Source organism: Camelus dromedarius, chromosome 33 (assembly GCF_036321535.1).
Source record: "Camelus dromedarius isolate mCamDro1 chromosome 33, mCamDro1.pat, whole genome shotgun sequence".
NCBI lineage: Eukaryota > Metazoa > Chordata > Mammalia > Artiodactyla > Camelidae > Camelus > Camelus dromedarius.
The window spans coordinates 12,756,622-12,776,482 of NC_087468.1; the positions used below are offsets into that span (position 1 = coordinate 12,756,622).

A 19,861-nucleotide genomic window follows, 5' to 3' on the forward strand; every position below is an offset into this window, starting at 1 on the left:
GCTGAGCTGGTGGAGTCCCGGGGCCCTTCTAAACTGAGGACCCCAGTGGCTCTGGGATCATCCCCAAACCTCCCCCAGGGCTTGAAGCTGTCAGGCATCCAGGTGGCACGGGAGCAGATGGCTCCGCTTCTATGTTCTGGTCCTGCTGTGGTGCTGACAGGGTTTCCTGAGACAAGCTCTTGGAGGGAGAAGTGAAAAAGCAGCTCATAGTTGAGTGTTCAATTATCAAGACATTCCAGGACAAATCAAGGGGGGAATCCTCTGCCCACGTTTATTTCTTCCAGTTAAGATATTAGTGATTAGTGATGAAAGAACAAACTAGGTCTTGATGTCTTAATGCTCACAGGAGACAAAACACACACAAACATGCACAGAAATAAGTTGCTCTCAGCCAGTGACAAAGGCAGAGAAGGAAATTCTTAAAAAGGCAATGAAACCTAGAGATGGGGCGTGTGCAAGAGTAGGAGAGCTTTACAGTGTGGGATACCCAGGGAAGGTCTGCGGAGAAGGCGATGTCAGGGCCAAGGGCAGGACTGAGTGTGGCAGGTTTGGGGACGACACGGAGCTGACTGTTCAACGCAGCATCCACTAGTCACATGCAGCTATTCAAACTTAATTCTAAATGAGTTAAATAAATGTCTAAAATACAGTTCCCCTGCTCACCAGCCACATTTCAAATGATCAGTAGCCCCACATGGCTAATGGCTGCCATCGTGGACAGCAGAGAAACAGAACATCTTCACCATCACAGCAAGTTCTACTGGATGGTGCTCCTCTGAGGGCCAGGCTGCCTGGAGAAGGGTCAGGGAGGGTGAAGTGATCCGTGGCCCCTCCATCCTCCCATCTGGGCGAATGGCATTGTTCAGGGCAAGGAGTGAAGGACAAGGGGGACCTGGCATCCTCAGGTCATCACTGGAAAATGGCATCTCCAGGGGACAACTTTAATACCAGATGAGCTTGCCAGGTAGGGGATCCTCCTACCAGTGAGGGGATCCAGAGAAAAAGGAGGGCAGGAGGGCCAGTGTCCCCGGGGGTCATGAACTCTCCACCATCCATCCAAGGTGCTCAGTTATCAGATGGAGCAGAAAAGTTCTGCACATTCTGAGCATTGTAAGTGACATGGATGTGGTGTCACAGAGGCCCGGCGCCACATCCAAGCTTTGACTTAGGCCAGTTTGTTCAACTTTGAGAGCCAGGTCACATCTCTGCATGAAACACAGTTATCACTTCCCATGCGTCGAAGATTTAATAACTATCAAAGTCTGAGCCCCGAAGCTAAGACTCACTGTATCTGTGCCAACGCAAAGAGCAGCAGCTGTCTGATGTTAGGGCTCCCGGCCCTCCTGGAGCAAAGGGAGCTGCCTCTGCTTCATGAGACAGGGGAACTGGGAGAAGGCTCCAGCTTTCCTCTTCCCTGTGAAATGCCCCTCACTGTAGGCTCTCTGCTCCAAGGCCCTCATCACTTCTCTGTTCCTTTGCAGAGGATCCTGTTATCCAGAGCTTCTTGGAAGCTGACATTTTCCTGAAAGTGTCTGACAAGGTACCTGCAGCACTAAAATGGAGACTGAGAAGTCTGTAGTGTCACCATCCCATGGGGGGAGGTCCAGAGAACAAGATGTCTTCCTGGGCTACAGAAGCCCTGGAGAGATCTGACCCTGGTGCCAGAGAGGAAGGAAGGATGCACTGCTGGTGCCCTGCCCTGGCCCTGGGCATCTCCTCCATCACGTCAAAGGGCCATGAGATCCTCCCCGAGGCCGTCCTGGGTGGGGGCGGGACAGCTGGCCCCCTCACACCCTCCCTTCCGTCGAGCCCTGGCTGCCCCGCCACTGGACCCTGTCTCCGCACAGTACCTGCTCTCCATGGTGGTGGAGTACTTTGGCCGCGTTGGGCTGCCAGGTCACCTCTACAACAGGATCCACTTCTTCCTGGCCCTGTGAGCACCTCCTCAGGGACCTGCTTTCACTTCTGCCCCAGTCCCCCAGTCCAGCTTCCCTGTCCCGACAGACAGCTTGGCCAACGTGCCTGAAGGGTCCCCAGTGGTGGTTCCCCTTGGCCCAGAGCAGACAAGGCCTTCAGGGGTCACGTGGTTGGGGCAGGGCAGGCGATGAGTTGGTTCACGGGATAATGAACAGGGCCAGGGAACACCACTTGCTGCCCAGAGACTGAGCGACCTAAGCGGAAAAGCCCCAAGGAAACGATGACAGCCAGAACACCGGCCTGGGCCCGGGCGCAGCATGCTTGGGGCCTGGCGGGCTTGGTGCTGAGGATGGTCTTGCCCCCTCTGGACCCGGGTCCCCCAGGTGATGGGGCTTCCCTGGACCCCCTCTCCTGGATATGCCGCCTCAGGCCCTGGTTCCTCCGGGGTGACCTCGGTACCCTGAGGCTGGGAGCCCTCACTGGGGCCGGGACCAGCCTGCCCTCTTGTCTCGGTGGCAGCTACATCGCCTCCGACATGGAGGAGGACAACCCCACGTCCAAGCGGAGCATCTTCCAGTTCCTGCTCGGCAGGGAGCACTGGCCAGACCTCTACAAGGAGTTCCTCAAGTTGAAGGTGGAATTCTTCCACGCGATGGGGCACCGAGCCTGGGTCACCCTGGAGCTGTGTGAGGAGGTCTGTCGGGGATGAGGCAGGGGCACCCCAGCAGTGGTGGGGCTGGGCTCTTCCTCCAAGTGCTCACCCTGCGGTGCTTCCCTTTCAGATCCAGGCCCAGAACCCAAATCACTGGGTCTGGGGTCGGGTGCGCCAGTGCGCCCCCTAGGCCCCCAAGGAATGGAGTGGGGGCTGCAGGGGGTCCAGGTGAGTGCAGTCACCTCCAGGACTGGAGGAAGCGCCACTGCATCCCTCAATGTATTATTAGCAGAGTAAGGGCTTTGAGACCTCCCCTGGCACAGAAAGTAATTACTGTGTTGATTTCAAAACTCTTCGAATGGATTTGATTATGGAACCATGTCTGAGGCTACACAAGGTCCCGATTTGCATATCAACTTCTTTTTTCTTTTTTTTTAGGAAAACTCTTGGACATGCTGATCTAAGTAATGAAAATCTCTGCAGGGTTTTGATCTGAGTTGAAATTTTTAAATATAAATACATGAAAAACACTGAGGTCATCCTTTCTGGAAAAGGAGCTGTTACCATGGTGGCTCTTGGGGAAAAAAGAGAAAGAGTAATTCCAACACATCATCAGAAGTCTTGTGTGTTCTGTCCCACTTGATGCAAGCTCCCCTGAGCTGGGTCCCTGAAGGATGTGTCAGGGTCTAGGGTCACCACGGACGGACGGAGCTCCTAGCGCTCTCGAGTCTCTGAACAAATAAGATTGCTGGAAAGTAAAGGAAACAAGCACACATGCAGAACTGTGCGGAAGCACACAGCAGACAAGACATTTATAAAAACCTAGCACCTGACTAGCATCACACTCCAGCATTTGTTTTCTTTGGCTCAAATTGAGTGTTTATGTGCGGATTTACTTGAAGCGGAGGGAGTCCTTCACTGAAATGGATCAGGAACACCCTGCTTGGGCAGGATGGTTGTACTACAGCAATCCCGTGAGCTGAGCCCCTCGCTGCAGGGGGTGACGGGGCTCGTTCTGACCCCAGGAGAAAGAAGAGAGGAAAGCAGGTCAAGTGTGTTCTGAGATAAACCAACTTTGATATAAGTTTCATTCACCCAGTTTTTTATTTGAGGACCAAGAATACGTCAGGACTACATACTCCCACTCTGTATATCAAGAGCCTTAAAATTCCAAAGAAAATAGTATTTTTATCACAATAAAAGAAAAGAAAAATGTCAGTTGCTGGGGCCCCTCTTGGGTCTGGTCACTCGAGAGAGCAATGGGGGTGACAGCTGATTTCCCGGAGGTCGGAGCCCCTGTCCTCTGTGCACCTTGTGGTGCTGCCTGTCACTCTGACGGCACTTCCTCTCTTTTTTCGTAGCTCCCGCCCACTCTTCCTCCTCCCCCTCTGCCTCCCCCTCCCCCGCTGAGAGGCTGCCTCCTTCCCAGGCTCCAGGCAGCTGAAGACAGACAGCACTGAGCCTCCAGCTCTCCTCAGACCTGCAGGACAGAGGTGCCCGGAGAGCCTGGACCACAGCAGCCTGAACCTGGGGTGCTGAAACCGGCCCCCCAGCCTTCCAGGGGTATCAGCCCACAAAGGCCCTGACTCCTGAATTCCCTGGAAGGGTCTAGCAGTAATATGGAGGAGGCAGCCCAGGGAGCCACGAGACCAGAGCAGGAGCCTCTACAGAGACTGAGGATGGGGAGAGGGAGAGAGTCCAGGAAGAGGCCTGGACCACCAAGGAGAGGAACCTGAAGAAGAATCCAAAGAAGTGACCAGAAGGTGGTAAAAAGACAGGAGGACAAGGAGCATCTCAGGGACAGCTGTACTCAGAGGCCTTCCTGGCAGTCTGCTAGACAGCAGCCTCACCCAGAGAAGAGACAGGGAATTTCAGCAAAGGACTAACGGAAGGCATGGAGCACCCTGGTGGGCCGACCAAGGCTGACACAGTCGAATAGAAGGCGGGAGATCATACGCCATCGTTCACTCTGACATTACAGACATAACCCAACTTCCAAACTGAGAGGAGGGAGAGAGAAGGGGGAGCTCATGAATGGTGCCTGGCGGGCATCATGTGCCATCAAAGCTGGAAATGGGACAGTGGAAGCCGAGGTAAGGAAAAGGAGGACTCGAGGAGTCCCATGAAGACAGTAACATGTGAAGAAGTCATATGTCGAATGCAGTCACAAGAACACAAGCCATCCTAAATGCCAGAGGTCATGACGACAACACATTTTTGAGAGCAGAGCAAATAGACCAAATAAAGATACCCAGTAAATGTAAGAAATACAGTATAAACATAATGTAAAAATACAAAAATTAAGAGACAACTTAGGTCATATTATTTGTATTAATAAATCTGAACTCATTGCTAAAAGAAAAAGATCTTCAGACTGAATCACAAAGCAAAACCCAGCTGTGTGGTGTGTAGGATTATCCTTAACTCACTCAGAGGTGCTAACAATAGACACACCCTCGACTCAGCGTACAGATTGTGATTTTTACACCAAGGAAGGAAAATTAGGAAAATTAAGGCTCAAAATCCTGCAGACAGACTGGGAAGGTCACTTGGGGTGAGGGTGGGTGGGCCTGAGGGCAGGTGCCCAGAGTTGAAGGCCATCCCGGGGCCTGGGCTGGTCCACTGCAGCTTGATTTGCTCAGTAATGCTCAGGGTTTACAGCGATCTTTTTGCACAGCTATTTTAAACAGGAAGGTTTATTACTGGGCAGCTGCTGTACAGTATTATTGGGTAAAAACAGCAACTGCCAGACACAGTCTAGCTCTTCACCTCTTTTTTCCCATGGAAATGTCTAATTTCGCCACGGAATTTCTGATCAGGTTGCCAGGAACCTCTCAGAACAGTTGATTTTGTTAAAAAAAAAAAAAAAAACTCTTTTCAGCTTTATCCCATGAGGGTTTAGCATCTCCTTCGAGCCCCTGACCCTCCCAGCTGCAGTCACAGCACCTGCAGCCCGTGACACCCAGTCTGGCAGAAGGTCAAGGTGGAAGCAGTCGTGCTAAGGGCTGGTCCTCTCCCCAGGGCAGCCGCTGAGGGGCAGACCCAAAGCCGACAGGGCCCAGGGAACACACTGTCCCCATCCACACACCAGTGACTCAGTCCGGGGAATTCTGACACAAACGGGGCCAACCCCACAGCGTTCCAGTTTCTCAGCTAGAAGACTGTCCACTCTTCCTTGAGTCCGTGAGTCCCCTCAGCACATTGGGAGAACCTAAGGCCACTCAGGGAGTCACTGCCACTGCAGCTCTGAGGTTGGTGCCATCGGGGAAGTTAGTGCAGGGGTTTACAAGATTACAAAGAAATCTGAGGGTTTCAGAGAACAACGGAGGGTTTGATCATGGAAAAGGCAGGCGAATAGCACTGAGAGCTCAGAGAGGATAACCGAGCGCTGGAAACTCCACAGGCAAAGTCCAGGGGAGGCTGAGTAGTGGGGACTCGGGGATGGACTCTGTTCACATCTGGGTCATTACACCCCACCAAGGCATCAGAGGGTTTGCTCGGGAACCCAAGCAGAAAGGGTGCTGATAAAAGGGAGCAGATAGAGGGGGTTTTGGAGCAGAGGATGGAGAAGCCCTGGCGAACCTGCAGAATGGGGTGCACCAGTCAGAGCTGGTATGAAGGCCCTGCAGCCAGGGTGCACTCGTGCCCTGTGTCTGCCTGTAACGGTTTCGCCGCCCCTGCCACCTCCAGGCTGTGCAGGGGCACCTCTCACTGGCACCGCCCTGGCACTCTCACCTGGCCCCACATGGGAAGCACAGGTGGAAGCCAAGGAGGCAGAAGAGGAGGTGAAAATGCCGAGGTGACACCCAGCCCCCACACAGGACACAGGGGATGACCACAGGTGAACCTGTGCGGCACAGGGAGTCTGGAGGGAGATGACAGACGCCCTCCTCTGGGATTTGCGGAGATTTTAACACGTGAGGCCTGGAGCGCAGCCCATCTAGATCTTATGGGGCAGGAAACCGCAGCCAGGGATGCTGGTTACAGTGGATTTGCGGATGATGCTTCAACTCCAGAGTTACACACATTCACCCAAAGTATTTTCTTAATCTCTGAAATGGTACAGTAAGCAAACTGAAAATATTCTTAGTAAGTGGAAGATATGCACAGAAATAAACACAAGTGAACGAAACGTAAGTGGCACTAACCAGCTTCCAGCCACTGTCCCTGTGATGAGTCCTCCCTCCCCATGTGACTCCCCAGATCAGGGTCCAGCACGTCCAGGCACTCAGAGCACATGGTCTACAGCTTCACAAGGCACTGCGCCTGCACGATGGCACCGTTAACCACAGAGACAAGGCAACAGACTTGGAGTAAAAGCAGTGGAAATTAAGAATGCCAGATTTTCACTGAACTTAGTATAAAGTTAATTCTTTTCCTAAATTTCCTGTTTCATGTTCTAACGTACCATGAAAGAAATACTTTTAGCTAAAATTTTAATTGAGATTGTTGTTATAAAACCAAGAAAGCAACAAACAGACTAATTCAATTAACCTAATTCCAAGAAATTACACGGAAGTCTTCGTTTTTCTAAAGATGCACAGAGAAAGGAAGAATCAATTTGTCTTCTTTTTAAAGGAGTTCATAAACTCTGCCTGGTGCAACGTCCTCGTAACTTACATTAAATCTGCCTCTTCCCGAGCATCTGCTGGACCAAGAAGAAAGGCAGGAAGGGACCAGGTTCTCGGGTAGAAATAGTGTGGTCTGGGAGCCCAAGCTTGTTAAGGTTGTGATGCGGAGCGGGGTGGCCCGGGGCCAGCCACCTCCCTCCCTGAGCCGCAGGGGTCTGGGCTGTAGAACAAGGGGCAGGACCAGATGCCGCCTGAGGGAGCTTCCGGTGCAGCTGCCTGATCTGGGTCAGGCTCGTCGGAAGCCTGAAATTCCTGCCCTTGGAGCAGCCCCCACTCCCCATCCCAGCCTCACCTTCACTCAAGGACATGAGATGGAGCAAAGCAAGCGGGTGACGAACAGGCAAGTCATCCACGGGCAAAAATCAAGGATGTTCCAGGGATTTTTTAAAAAATTTAACCAAAAAAGACTATTCTGAAGCTTGTGACTATAATAAGAAGCAATCGATGTATTTCAGAGTACAGGGAACCTGGCCTTGGCAGCCGGAAAAGACATCACCTGGGAACTCTGTGAAGCAGGCAGTATCTGCCCAGTACAGGCTGGGGGCTGACGGAGGCCTCCAGCCTGGGGACACCCTCTGCAGTAGCTGCTTCTCTGACCTCACCTCTGCTTCCCTCGACTGCTGGCTGGAAACTGCAGACATTAGGGGTACAGAGGTGACCAAATCCTATCCCCTCCCTCAGAGCTTACTTAACTGGAGAGATCTTCATGCAGTGAGGCATTTTCCACATTTGGTCAGTATGAGGCTGGGGAACTCAGAAGAGGGGCCCTCAACCCTGTATGAAGGAGGCAACAAAGACTTCCTGCTTTGGTCTCAGACTGGTCCAGGGCCTTCAGTTTCACTCAGCTCCTGACATCCCCTGCCAGCCTGGCCCACTCCCGCCCCTCAGCCTGGGCTTCGGCATGCGCTTCCCTTGGAATCAGCACAAATCCACTCCTCTGACAACTCCGGCCTCGGCTCCCATTCTCTGGCTTCCACTCCAAATGCCGGCCCCCACACTCTGGCCTGTCTGCCCAGCAGGCTCGTCGGCCTCCCGCCAAGTGGGTCTGCACACTGATCATCGGGCTGAGAGACGAGAGCTCCCCTCCTGCTTGCCTCCTCTAGGATGTCAGGAGGTCCCCTCAGCTGGGACATGCCCCTCTCCATAAGCTGTGAAGTCAGCTGGTTTCTACACAAAGAGTGAGAAAGAGACCTCACTCAGGGAAGATTAGACAGCACCAAGGAGAAGTTCTGTAGGGCTTACCCCAGTGGTGTCCTCCTGCTAAGGCCGGGGGTCTCTGCCTCAGAACTGCCCACACGTTCACGCCCGCACTCCTTGGCAAGACCCCCAACGGAGGAGCACAGGTGCCAGCATCCATTGGGGAGGCAGGGCCACCCTCTCCGAGTGTTGACTCTGTGTGACGGCACTGGTTCTTTAATTCTGTCCATTTCCAGCTGTGTAAGTAGAAAAGCTGGCTGGAGGGAATTCCCAGTCAGTCAGGAGTCATACCGTGACAGACGTTACTAGCACTGACCAGTGCCTGGCTCTCCCCTTTGTGGAAGAGCATTCAGGGAGTGGACCAGTTGGACTACTCTGCGCCCACAGGCCGGAAGCGGACGGGGCCTGTGCCACTCCTGGGCCAAAACACGAAGAGCCGGAGGCACTTCTCCAGCTCTTCCCCTGCCGTGGCTGTGAGGAGGCTAAAATGTTCTGGATGGTGAGAACTACACTCTCAAGATTTCTTGAGTGCCCACACATGGCTGCACTGACTTCTTCCATGACCCCAGCACGTCTGCTCAAGAGCAGACTGTCCAGGAGACCCTCCTTGCCCCTCAGCAGGCCCCAAGTATAAAGACAAGGCTGTTCGCAGGCCACCTGCACGCCTCTCCTGCTCTCCCCTTCCTGCGGCCTCAGTTCTGCTCTTGCTGACAACATTCTAGTGACTGTTCTCCCTCACAGACGTGCATTCAGATGTGTGCAAATAACTCAAGCCATTCTTCCATCAGAGAAGGGCTTACAAATTATAAACCAGGAAGAGTGAAGACAGCAAGTTGCCCACATACTGAGCTCTTCATATCCTGATTCACATGGACCTCCCATAATCTACCATGTTAACTTTTTTCTTTTAAGCAGAAGAAAAACTATGTAAGTGTGAAGGGAAGCACATTTCTTCCTCCCAATCAGCCACTCTGCTGACGTGTCATAAGCAAGGGCAAGTCCCCGGCGGGGCACAGGTGGGTCTGACGAGAACCACTGACTCAAGATGTCTGCCTTCCAGACACAAGCCCCCTTTGCAGAAGCAAATGTCACACCGGTTTTTGTCAGGGTCTCAATGGAAACATCTCTGTTTGCCTTAATTATTACTTTTAAAGCTAAACCCCACAGTTCAGGATGCGGAACCATGAAATCACTGGATGGGCCTTGCAGCTCTACCAGTTTACGGCCCCACTGGCCATTCAGGACGCACAGGTGCACGTCAGAATCTGAGCAGCACGGAGCCGCCCTCTTCCTGGACTGCAAATCTGAGGTTGGACACACCTGCACACAAATACCTTCGTCATCGTCTAGTCCAGGAGCCCGACACACACGTACGTTCTCAAAATCGTGAGTGGAAATGAACTGTCTTTTATTTAAAAATACAATTTCTGAAGACCTCTCTGGAGTGGAATTTTCATATTTTCTCTATTTAGAGCAGGCTTTGTGTTGGGCAACCCTTCATTATAGTATAAATCTCCTTTTCAAGACAATCGATCACACTATGGGGATGTCTAGCACCATCACAGGAAGTACAAACTTCTGACCAGGTAATGGTGACACCTTAGAAAACGCGACAAGGGTTTTCGCTGCTGCAGAAAGTAAAACTTTATGACAGGGCTTCTTTAAAAACTTCACATTTTTGTGCATAAAGTCACTTCACCTGAACCACCATAGCTGGAAGACTTCAAAAACCAATATCCATCCCAGCCGACTGGTCTATTCTCTGAAACCCCAAACTATTCATCCAGAGTTTTGAAAACAAACCAAAGAATTTTATTTACAAAAGTAAATTTTAACTCACTGTTATATATCATATAACATTAATGCCGACGGCAACAAAGTCTCTGGGATATTTAAAACATTTAGATTAAGGTTTGTGCAGGTCACTTCCTCCCAGCTATATTATAAAACTTACAAATGTTCCTTTAGCTTTGTTGTTTGGTCACGCTTTTGTGCAGAAGCCATGTTTCAGGGTAGGCTTACCACCAGACATGATCACATGACCATTGGCTGTGGATTTCCAAGAAGCAAAGGCGCCAATCTCAGCAAAGCGCGCACGGGCATCTTCAGCTGTTTAAATTTGAAGAGGAGTTCCGCAAAGCTCGTGCTCCCTACGGAAATGGAAGGGGGGGGGGGGGGAAGGGTCATATCTCCAAATAAATTCAGCCATACATCCTTTCTGAAGAAAGCTTCAGACACACAATCATGTTTAAAGCTGGCATTCTTCCCTTTGAAAACAATCACCAAAAGACTGTATTTAAATTATGAATTTCCCTAATGCACTACAATGATTTATAACTTTTTAATTTATCCATTCTGTACTTCAGAAAGTGACCTATAGCTGTATGTGAAACTATTAATACCGTTTAAACACATTACTTAAATATAATTAATAAGTGTGCCGGTCTATCTGTATCTGATTCTACATTCAGAAAAATACAGTCAGGTGCTAATATCTTAAACTCTCTATTGGGAGAACGTTCAAACACACAAAATAAGGTACCTGTTCACTGTAAAGCTTTATAATATTAGAAGTCAGTATTATATGATTTTTAAAAATCCAAACTGAAAACCCAGAAGATAAAGAAAAGTAACTACAACAAAAATCAATTAACAGAGAAGAACAACATGAACATCTGGTTTATCAGTATATACTGGTAGTTGGGCCCTGTTAAGAATTCAGAAAAAATTCTCAACAATAAAACCCAAACACGAATAAAGTGGAAAACCTAACTAGAGAAGATAACTCAGGAGAAATGCCTCCCACCGTTAGTGGGAACTAAAACCGCTAGTGGGCAACGCAGGTGCCGGAGAGGGTTCAGACATGCAGTTACCTTCCAGGCCGATAGATGGCAGGTGCCGTGGAGCCGGCACCGAGTGGTAGACGAGGAAACAGGCCAGCATGCTCAGCTGCGCTTCCCCACAGGGCTGCCCGTTGAGGTAGGCGTGCACACACACGTCACCCCCAGCTGTGAGAGAAACACAGATGGAACAGAACCAACTCACTACAGAACTGAGAGGCCCAAGGAATGCCTTCTTTTTGTTACTTTTTCATCAAGAACTCATCGAGCACTTACCATACGCCAGACAGGCCCTGTGCGGGGCATTAAGGCTACTGGGGTAAAGCAGATGACTGCCTGTCACTGCCAAGTTTGGAGTATTGTGGGGGAGAGAGATATTACATACCCAATGATGCAAACTGAAGCTAGTCACAAATTACGATGCGCGCCATGAAGGTGCAGGGGTCACCTGTCTCCCCAAACACCCCCTTTATTACCACCCTTCCCCCCACCGCGCAGCATCGGCGGGGACTGACTGCCACGCCAGGGCCGGATCCTGATTAGTCGTGGTCAGAGCTTCTCAAACTTGAACAGGCATCAGAATCACCCACAGGACTGATTAGAACCAGACGGCTGAGCCCCTCCCCCACAATTTCCTGGATGAGGCCAGAAAACTGCATTGCTAACAAGTCCCCAGGTGATCCGCTGCTGCTCCTCCAGAGACCACACTTTGAGAACCACTGGTCTGGGCCAATCGAGGCAGCCCCATTCCCCTGGTACAGTGACTGGTTCGGGGACAGGCAGAGCTCAGCCATTCAGAGAGAGACGCTCTCTGCCACAGGGACTGACTGAGGAATGGGCATGAGCTCCAGTTCAAGCTAGAGACACGAGGAGATGCTTGACAACATGTCTGCTAGAGGCTTTTCGGAAAGAAGTTTCCTCATTCTTATCGCAAAGCTCCTGGAAGCAACGCTGTTCTTCTCTGAGCAAGATGCTGAGCTTGAGGCAAGGAACTGTTATGGTTATTTTATTGCCATCAAAAAAAAAAAAAAGTACCCTGAGGACAAAGCCATGGCAGAGAGTATAACTGAGGGAGCCTCAGAGAAATGGAGCTGAAGCCACTGGAATAGGACCACCCTTCAGCCTGCCGTACTGTGGACTTCCAATTACGTATGTTCATCTGTGTCCTTACCGTTTACGCCAGGTTGAGTCAGGCCTTCTGTTACCTGTAGACAAAGGCATTCTGATACAGAGAAAAAAGTTGAGAGAGAGAAATAAAGATGGCAGGACAGCTGCCTGTGGCCTTAGAGGCCTAGGAGGAAAGGGAGTTTAAATTGAGGCTGCAAGAATGAGTATGAGTTGGGCAGGCAGAGCATGAGAGGAAGAGGTTCTTGGGAGGGGAAGCAGTCCGGTCAAGTAGGGAGCAGGAGCTCTGTGCTCTGGGGGAACTGGAGGGGACCAGGTTGTCCAAGTGGGGTTCTGTTCTAGGACAGAAGCAGTAAAATGTGGACAGAGTCAAGAGATATTTAAGAGTGAGGACTGAAAGAGTAATGGACTGGCTACTGCAGGAGAGAGGGGAGGGAAGGGGAGGGGAGGGGAGGAAGGAGCAAGGATGAGTTTCAGAAAGGTCAAGGAAGGAATGACAGTGAAATCAAGATGGAACTGAGAAAGGATGGTCAGAGGTTAAAAAAAAAAAAAAAGAACTGGGGAAGTGCACTGTCACAGAAGTCAAGGGAGGCCTGTTTCCATAAAAATGAGACAGTGATAGGAACAATGCCAGGAGTCCACGGAACCTGATCATGAGGATGTCAGTCTGGTGGGAGGCAGAAACCTTTGGGGTGGGCGGCAGGAGTGATAAAGGAGGCAAGGAGCGACTCTTCTCTGACAGTGTATCATGAAAGGAAGGAGAGAACACGGGAGCTATGACTTCTATTCAGTGACGTTCTCACGCCTACTGGTTTTTTGTTTCACTGATTTTCTCTATCTTCTGTTTTCAATTCCGTTGATTTCTGCTTTTGTATGCTTGCGTAGGGTTATTTTGCTTTTCTTTTTCTAGTTTCTTTAAGTGAGAACTTAGATTAGTGATTTGGGACCTTCCTATTGCAAATATTTAGTGCTATCAATTTCCCTCTCAACACTGCTTTAGCAGGAAGACTTAAGACTACAAAATTTCAACATTTACTCTGTGTGTACAGTAGTTAAGAAAGTGTAGTACTGGCAAAAAGATGATAAACAGATAAATGGTACAAAACTGAGTCCTGAAACACTCACTTTTACAGTCCACTGACTTTCAGAGAAGGACCCCAAAGGAATCCAATGAGAAAGAAAAGTCTTAAATCTTATCAATAGCAAGGGTCTGCTATAGGTGATCAAACGCTAAACTAAACACCAAAACTTACAAATAACTTGAATTTTTCCCCAAACATGAGAAGAAAAATGATTATCATACTTTTAGAAATTGTGGAACTACATGACCTTTCAAATCCCAAGAGGAGATAACAGACCGGATGCGGGTGTTAAACACAAACTGGGAGTTTGAAATGGCTGTTTTCCATGTACGTCCCTCACAATCTGGTTGACAATTTTTTTGGAAATTCTTTTTTTTTTTAAAGAAACAATTAGTGCACTGATTTGGGAGGAGAGAAGGATGCAGGCGGGAAATGCGAAGGCAAGGTACTCCCTCGTGTTTGCCAAAAACCACTGCCCCACACCCTCCGCCCCCATCACCCTTCTCTGGGATGGGGCCCTCCCTCCCCCTCTCCCTCCTCCCCTGCACCCACCTGACCTAGCCTTCAGTGATTAGGCAGAGCCCACCCCGGCTCTAAAGCTGGGTGAAGATGGGCTCCAATCAACCTTTCTTCCCCCTCCTTCCACCTACCCCCTCATTCCTATCTCCTGTCTAAGTAAAATACAGAAAAGCCATCGCAGCTGGTACCTGGGAGAAGCAAGTCTCAGAGCCGGGGGCGGGCAGACAGAGAAGCCACAGCCAGGTGCAATGGGACAGCTAGTTTCCAATTTAATTATATTCACATCCCTAGGTTCTGTCAGTTACTAGCAACTTTAAAGAATCAAGAACTGTTACTACTGATATTACCAGGGCCAGTATTTACCCAAAGCAGGTTGCTGTCAGACATGTATTAGAAGCATTAGAACCGAAAAGAATAAACAGATCAAGGAACTGACTACTAAAAATCCATCTCAAGCATATATTACGTATCAGACAGCTTTCCATTTATCAAAAGGCCCCACCATTTGCCTCACATGAGGCATCATTACTTCTGCACTGTGAGGAATAACCTCACCACCTCACTGCAGTCACAAGTCAGTACTTCCACTGACAGACAGCCATAGTTAATGAAGTTCCAGGTTCTCACTGACTGACTCAGAGCTACCAAAGCAAGCGTTCCCTCTAAGCACACATCAAGCTTTCAGTGTGCACAGGGTGGAGGCACCAAAAAGGGCCTCAGGTAGGTGACAGGCCACACCGCTAAGGAACAGAAGAGAGAAGCACTGGAAAGGAAGCACGATCTGACGCTAGAAAAGATACACCAGCTTCCTAAGTGTCAAGTGGTGTTTAAAAAGCTACACGTATACTCGCCCCCTGGCTCATAAAGCAGAGTTAAATACACCTGTTAAGGAAGTTAAAGCAGATAATCAGAGTCTAATTCACCTAGCCGGAACCGTTTCATCCTCAGCCATTCTGGACTGTACTCAGGCTTGCCTTGCTTACCAATGAGAAAGTTAGAACAGAAACGCCTGAGTTCCAGTGCAGCCTGAAAGCACGAGGGGCACAACCTGTTACTACCTTGCAGCCACTGGTCCAGAGTGTTGTCAACAGTGCACTTCACAACAGGGAGGAACTCCGAGCTCATAAAGAGCCCTCGTTTCGGGTGGTTCTGCAGCCGCTCCTGGTGGCTTCTGGAGCTGAAAAACTCTAACACCAACTTTATCTGCCAGAGTTCAGACGTCTCGGACATTTCTCTTCTTCCCAGTCTTCTCACAGCCTTGCGGAGAAAAGAGGACAGCAACCAACTTAATGACGGAGTGAAGATGCTCTGTCACCTCCTTGGAGTTGTACACGAGAATGTCACTTAAATGTGGTTCATAAAACCAACGAAGAGCAGAGGGGAACCCACTCTGTTTTGACGCACTCTGCCCCACAGAGGAGCCTTTTACTGGGTTTAGATACATGGCCCACTGTCTTTGAACAACTTTCATGTAAAAAGCAGCAAAGGCAAATGAGCTCATTCTTGGCTCAAAGGCTCTGAAAAATGAAAACTCAACAGGTCTACAGCCAGTCACCTCTGGGAGACCCAGGCTGGTTACAATGACGTGGCCAGGATCAGGCCAGGGATCCCAGGGGTCAGAGGGCAAAAACAATATTACTGATAATGCTGTTCTTGGGACACATCTGCAAAGTACCCACGGCTGCAACCAGAAGGTATGTTCTATAGATACCTGCCCGCGACTGCGAGGGGGTGAAGGTTCAGAGCATAAAAAGAGAAGAACACACACTCAGTCAGCAACTGAAAAACACAACTCATTACTTGGCTGCTGTATAGAGACACTACGAGAAGCAGTAAGAGTGCGGACATCATTTATTCACACTTACCAATCAAAAAAGTTGAATGTCAGACAATGACGGCATTCTAGGCCTACTTGGTTATACTGGAACTTGCCTTCTAACTGAGAACGCTACATTAAGTTAACCCTGGTTTTTTGCAAACTACCTCCTGCATTTTCCCACTGAGCTTTTCAGTAGAGATTATTTTTACATTAGAGATTACTTTGGCTTTAGACACTGAGTCCCAAATTCTCATCTGTGAACTCATTATATCATATTCACTCAAAGAGCTGTTCAAAACTATAGATCCTGGACGACAGAGCTCAGAAATTCTGATGCAGTAGCTATGGAATGGGACTTGGAGGATCTGTATTGTTAAGATTTTCCACATAAATTTTAGCCAAGTTAGAGAACTATTAGCTTGGTTTAACTGCAAAATTGATTAAAAAAAATAAATTAATTAAAAAATTGAGCCAGAAACATATGAAACTATTTAAAAGACATATGTATTATTAATAACCTAAAGTGAGTAAATTAGTCCAATCCTTTAGGAATGTTGTCAGACATTATCTTCTGCATTACCTCTCTTTCAGGCTCTTTTAAAACAGCAGTAATATGAAAGAAATAAAAAAGTGACTCCAGCTCCCTAAATCCCTACATACTGATGCCACGACCTCTGCCAGCCTAGTCGCACAGGGGTGACTGCCATCACCGGGGCACTGTTCACTTACTCCTCAACTGCATAATGTTTTCCATGAAGAGGCTTTGTCAGCAGGGAGGCAAGAGACCACACAAGGATGCTAGGGGAGAAAGGGAGGGAACATGCTCTTTCTTTCTTAGTGAGAAGAGGAGGCAAGGAGGAGAGAACAGGAAACCTTGGGGTAAGACAGCCCACCAAGCGGCACTCCAGAGATCATAAACTCTGAGCTTTTGGTATGTACAGAGCTTTCAACTCTGGCAGGGATTCCTTTTTTGAAATTCTAAAAGAAAATGAGAAACTAAAAAGATGGACAGGTAGGGAACCTCACCTCATTGTTCGGTATGTTACCTGAAATACAAGAACAATCTCATCAGAACTGGAACAGGTGTTTGCACCATACCTGATCCATCGCTATGTATGCCGGCAACATCTCTGGGGTCTCCTGAGTCACACATTCATACAGCACTGAAGAAAAGAGATCCAGAATTTCCTGTTTCTGTGGAAAACCAGAATCTTTTTGTAGCACATCAATGTATATTCCAAAATCAATTCAAAAAACAACTATACAGCAACTCCTACGGTCCATTAAGTTCTGCAGTGAATAATATAAAAAGGTAAAACAGCTAGGTCTTTATAAATCACAGTGCATGCAACATTAAATATTAATAAAATACAACAAAAATTAAGTCCCAAGGGACAGTTAAGGACATAACTGCAGTAGAGGAGAGGAAGGGATCAAGCTGGGCAAAATGAACAGAGATACGACTTGGGTTGGGCTGGCAAGAACAGGATCCAGAAAGGGTGCCCGGCATCCACAAAGATGGAGTAGAAACGCTGAGCAGAACAGTGTGGGGGAGGCAGCAGGGCCAAGTCGAGATGGGGTTAAGGGCAGGCACAGGCTTCCCCCAGGGACCTGTGGCCTGGAGCGCAGGCCCAGCCCTCACTAGCTACCTGTGTGATCTTGGGCATATGATGCCTGTAAGTGGCAGTTTCCTCATCCATAAACCCAGAACAATAAAGCACATACCCTCAGGGGCAGAAACAAACGACAAATTTACAAAGAGTACTGAGCAGAGTGCCCAGCATACAGTACAGATTCAATAAATAAGAGGCAGGAAGGTTATATCACTCTCAAAACAACAATGTAAGGTAGGCTCTATTATAATCCCACTTTTAGAAATAAACTACACCTCACAGAAGTTGAAAAAATTTCCCCAAGGCCACACACGCTTGTAGGCAACAGGCCATCGATTTCAGATCACCTAGCTCCCACATCTAATCCCTGCCACCTAAGATGACGGATTAAATCAAAGATCTGCCAGTACCCTTTGAATCCTGAAGATTAACAGTTTTATGACCAACAAAAGGAAGGTTAGAAAAGAGAAAACAACAACAACAAAAACAAAAACAAAAACAAAAAAGCAAAGCATAAATACAAAACAGAAATAGACTCATAGACATAGAATACAAACTTGTGGCTGCCAAGGGGGCGGGGGGGGGGAGGGATAGACGGGATTTCAAAATTGTAGAAAAGACAAACAAGATTACACTGTAGAGCACAGGGAAATATACACAAGATCTTGTGGCAGCTCAGAGAAAAAAATGTGACAATGAAAATATATATGTTCATGTATGACTGAAAAATTGTGCTCTACACTAGAATTTGACACAACATTGTAAAATGATTATAAATCAATAAAAAATGTTAAAAGAAAAAAGAGAAAACAAGAATTAATTAAATTAAGTAAAAACAAGGGACAGGCAGTAAACACTGAACACAAGGACCAGTCTGAGAAAGAACATGAGAAAGTATCACCTGTCAAAACTAATGTCCTACAATTTTAAGTTGTTTCTTCTACCATGGTAGGAAGTTACTGAATTTAATAGCTTTAGACTATAGAAAATCTGCATTTGTCAAATAAAAATCATCCAATGTGCCTGCGGCATGTCATCAACATCCGAGATAGAGCCGGATGTTACAGGTTTCTGCTGGTGTCCACAGACAGAAACAGTAACAAGTTCGAATCTTAGAGCTGAGCAAACCGTATTATATATACCTGACCCATGTTCACAGTTGGTTTGCAGAAATACTCAGCAAACGACAGAAGTGCTGGATCAGAAGTGAACGCTGAAATCGTTTCAGGCTGAAAAAAAAACAAACAACAAGTGTAAGTGAGACAATAAGGATTCTTCCCATTACTACTCAAACCGTAACGCATGCAGTTGTAAAAAATCGACCTCATTTCTTTCACACAATGTTCCCACAAAACCCAAGACTGTAAAACTTGCTAGCGCTTCAACAACCTGTTCTAAAGTTACAAGCAGCTTTTGCACAAGCTGCCACAAGCTACTGATTTATCAAAAGGCCTAACAGAAATAGGGCTTTCTTACACAACTCACCCCGAAAGGCTTTCCCCTCCTTCATTAACTAACTGAAAGATAAACTAGAAACCAGAATTGTTACTGAAAAGGCAAAGAATACAGATTATCACTCTAATAAGCCACTCACAAAAAGACCAGTGCCGTCTGAAGGTCACTGGAACCATCAAAGTCAGAGAGAGAAAGGAGAACGGTGGGCGCCAGGGGCTGGAGGGGCGGAGAGGGGCGGGGTCGGTGCGGATGGGGAGTCAGGGTTAACAGGGACAGTTTCAGTTGTGCGAGAAAAGAGCTCTGCGGGTGGATGGTGGTGATGGTAGCATAACAACATGAATATACTCAGTACCACTTAACCGTACACTTAAAAGGATGAAGGCAGTAAACTGTTAGGTGTATTTTACAATTAAAAAAACTGAAAAAAAAAGGGTGGGGGAGACTATCACTCGAGGTTCAAGGCTGAAAACTGAATACAAAGGTATTACCATTTTCCATCGAGGTTTATATTTCACTTCTGAACTCCCAGCAGGCAGGAAATTGAGATATCTTTTAATTTTTATATACTTCCCCCATTCAAACTCAAGTCTAAACATCTCTTTTCTTTACAAATTGGGTTAGGGTCTTTGAGATGGGCTCCAGTGTATATAAAAGCAACAGAGCTAATTCAGGTTAAACTCTCTCCAAAACTCCTTCAAAAGTATTTCATAGAGAACCTATCAAATGCTGACAAACAGAATTCACTGATGTCAACTATGTCTGCTTACTCCCTGGAAACTACTAAAGGCCCAGTCATAAGAACTAGTAAGTGCTACCTTGCAAAGATCTTTTTTTTCATTTTTGCCATGAACTAAGTAAATCTTGGTGGATTTGAGGTTTAATAAGTAAGGTTATTAAGCTAAATATTTTTTAGTGTTAAGGTACATTCTGACTGTCCCTGCCACTAAACATAAATCAGCCTTAGAATCCTGGCAGAGGGCCCATATTTTATAATGGTTGCCACATAAAATA

General features: G+C 47.9%; 1 protein-coding gene across 6 annotated transcripts in view; it reads right to left on the reverse strand.

Annotated features, from left to right (window-relative positions):
* The window catches only part of ANAPC1 (anaphase promoting complex subunit 1), an 83,914-nt gene that overhangs the window by 1,178 nt on the left and 62,875 nt on the right, over window positions 1–19,861 (reverse strand). For 4 of the 6 annotated variants that reach the window (XM_031441243.2, XM_064481915.1, XM_064481916.1 and 1 more), the window contains 5 exons: window positions 18,538–18,624; window positions 16,881–16,976; window positions 15,022–15,220; window positions 11,271–11,405; window positions 10,187–10,547 (listed from right to left, as the gene is read on the reverse strand). In XM_031441243.2, coding sequence (XP_031297103.2) covers window positions 10,432–10,547; window positions 11,271–11,405; window positions 15,022–15,220; window positions 16,881–16,976; window positions 18,538–18,624 — 633 coding nt within the window. In that variant the 3' untranslated portion in view covers window positions 10,187–10,431. Of the gene's footprint in view, window positions 1–10,186; window positions 10,548–11,270; window positions 11,406–15,021; window positions 15,221–16,880; window positions 16,977–18,537; window positions 18,625–19,861 lie in introns of those variants that run through there. The other 2 variants (XR_010378806.1, XM_031441242.2) reach the window with 2 other exon arrangements.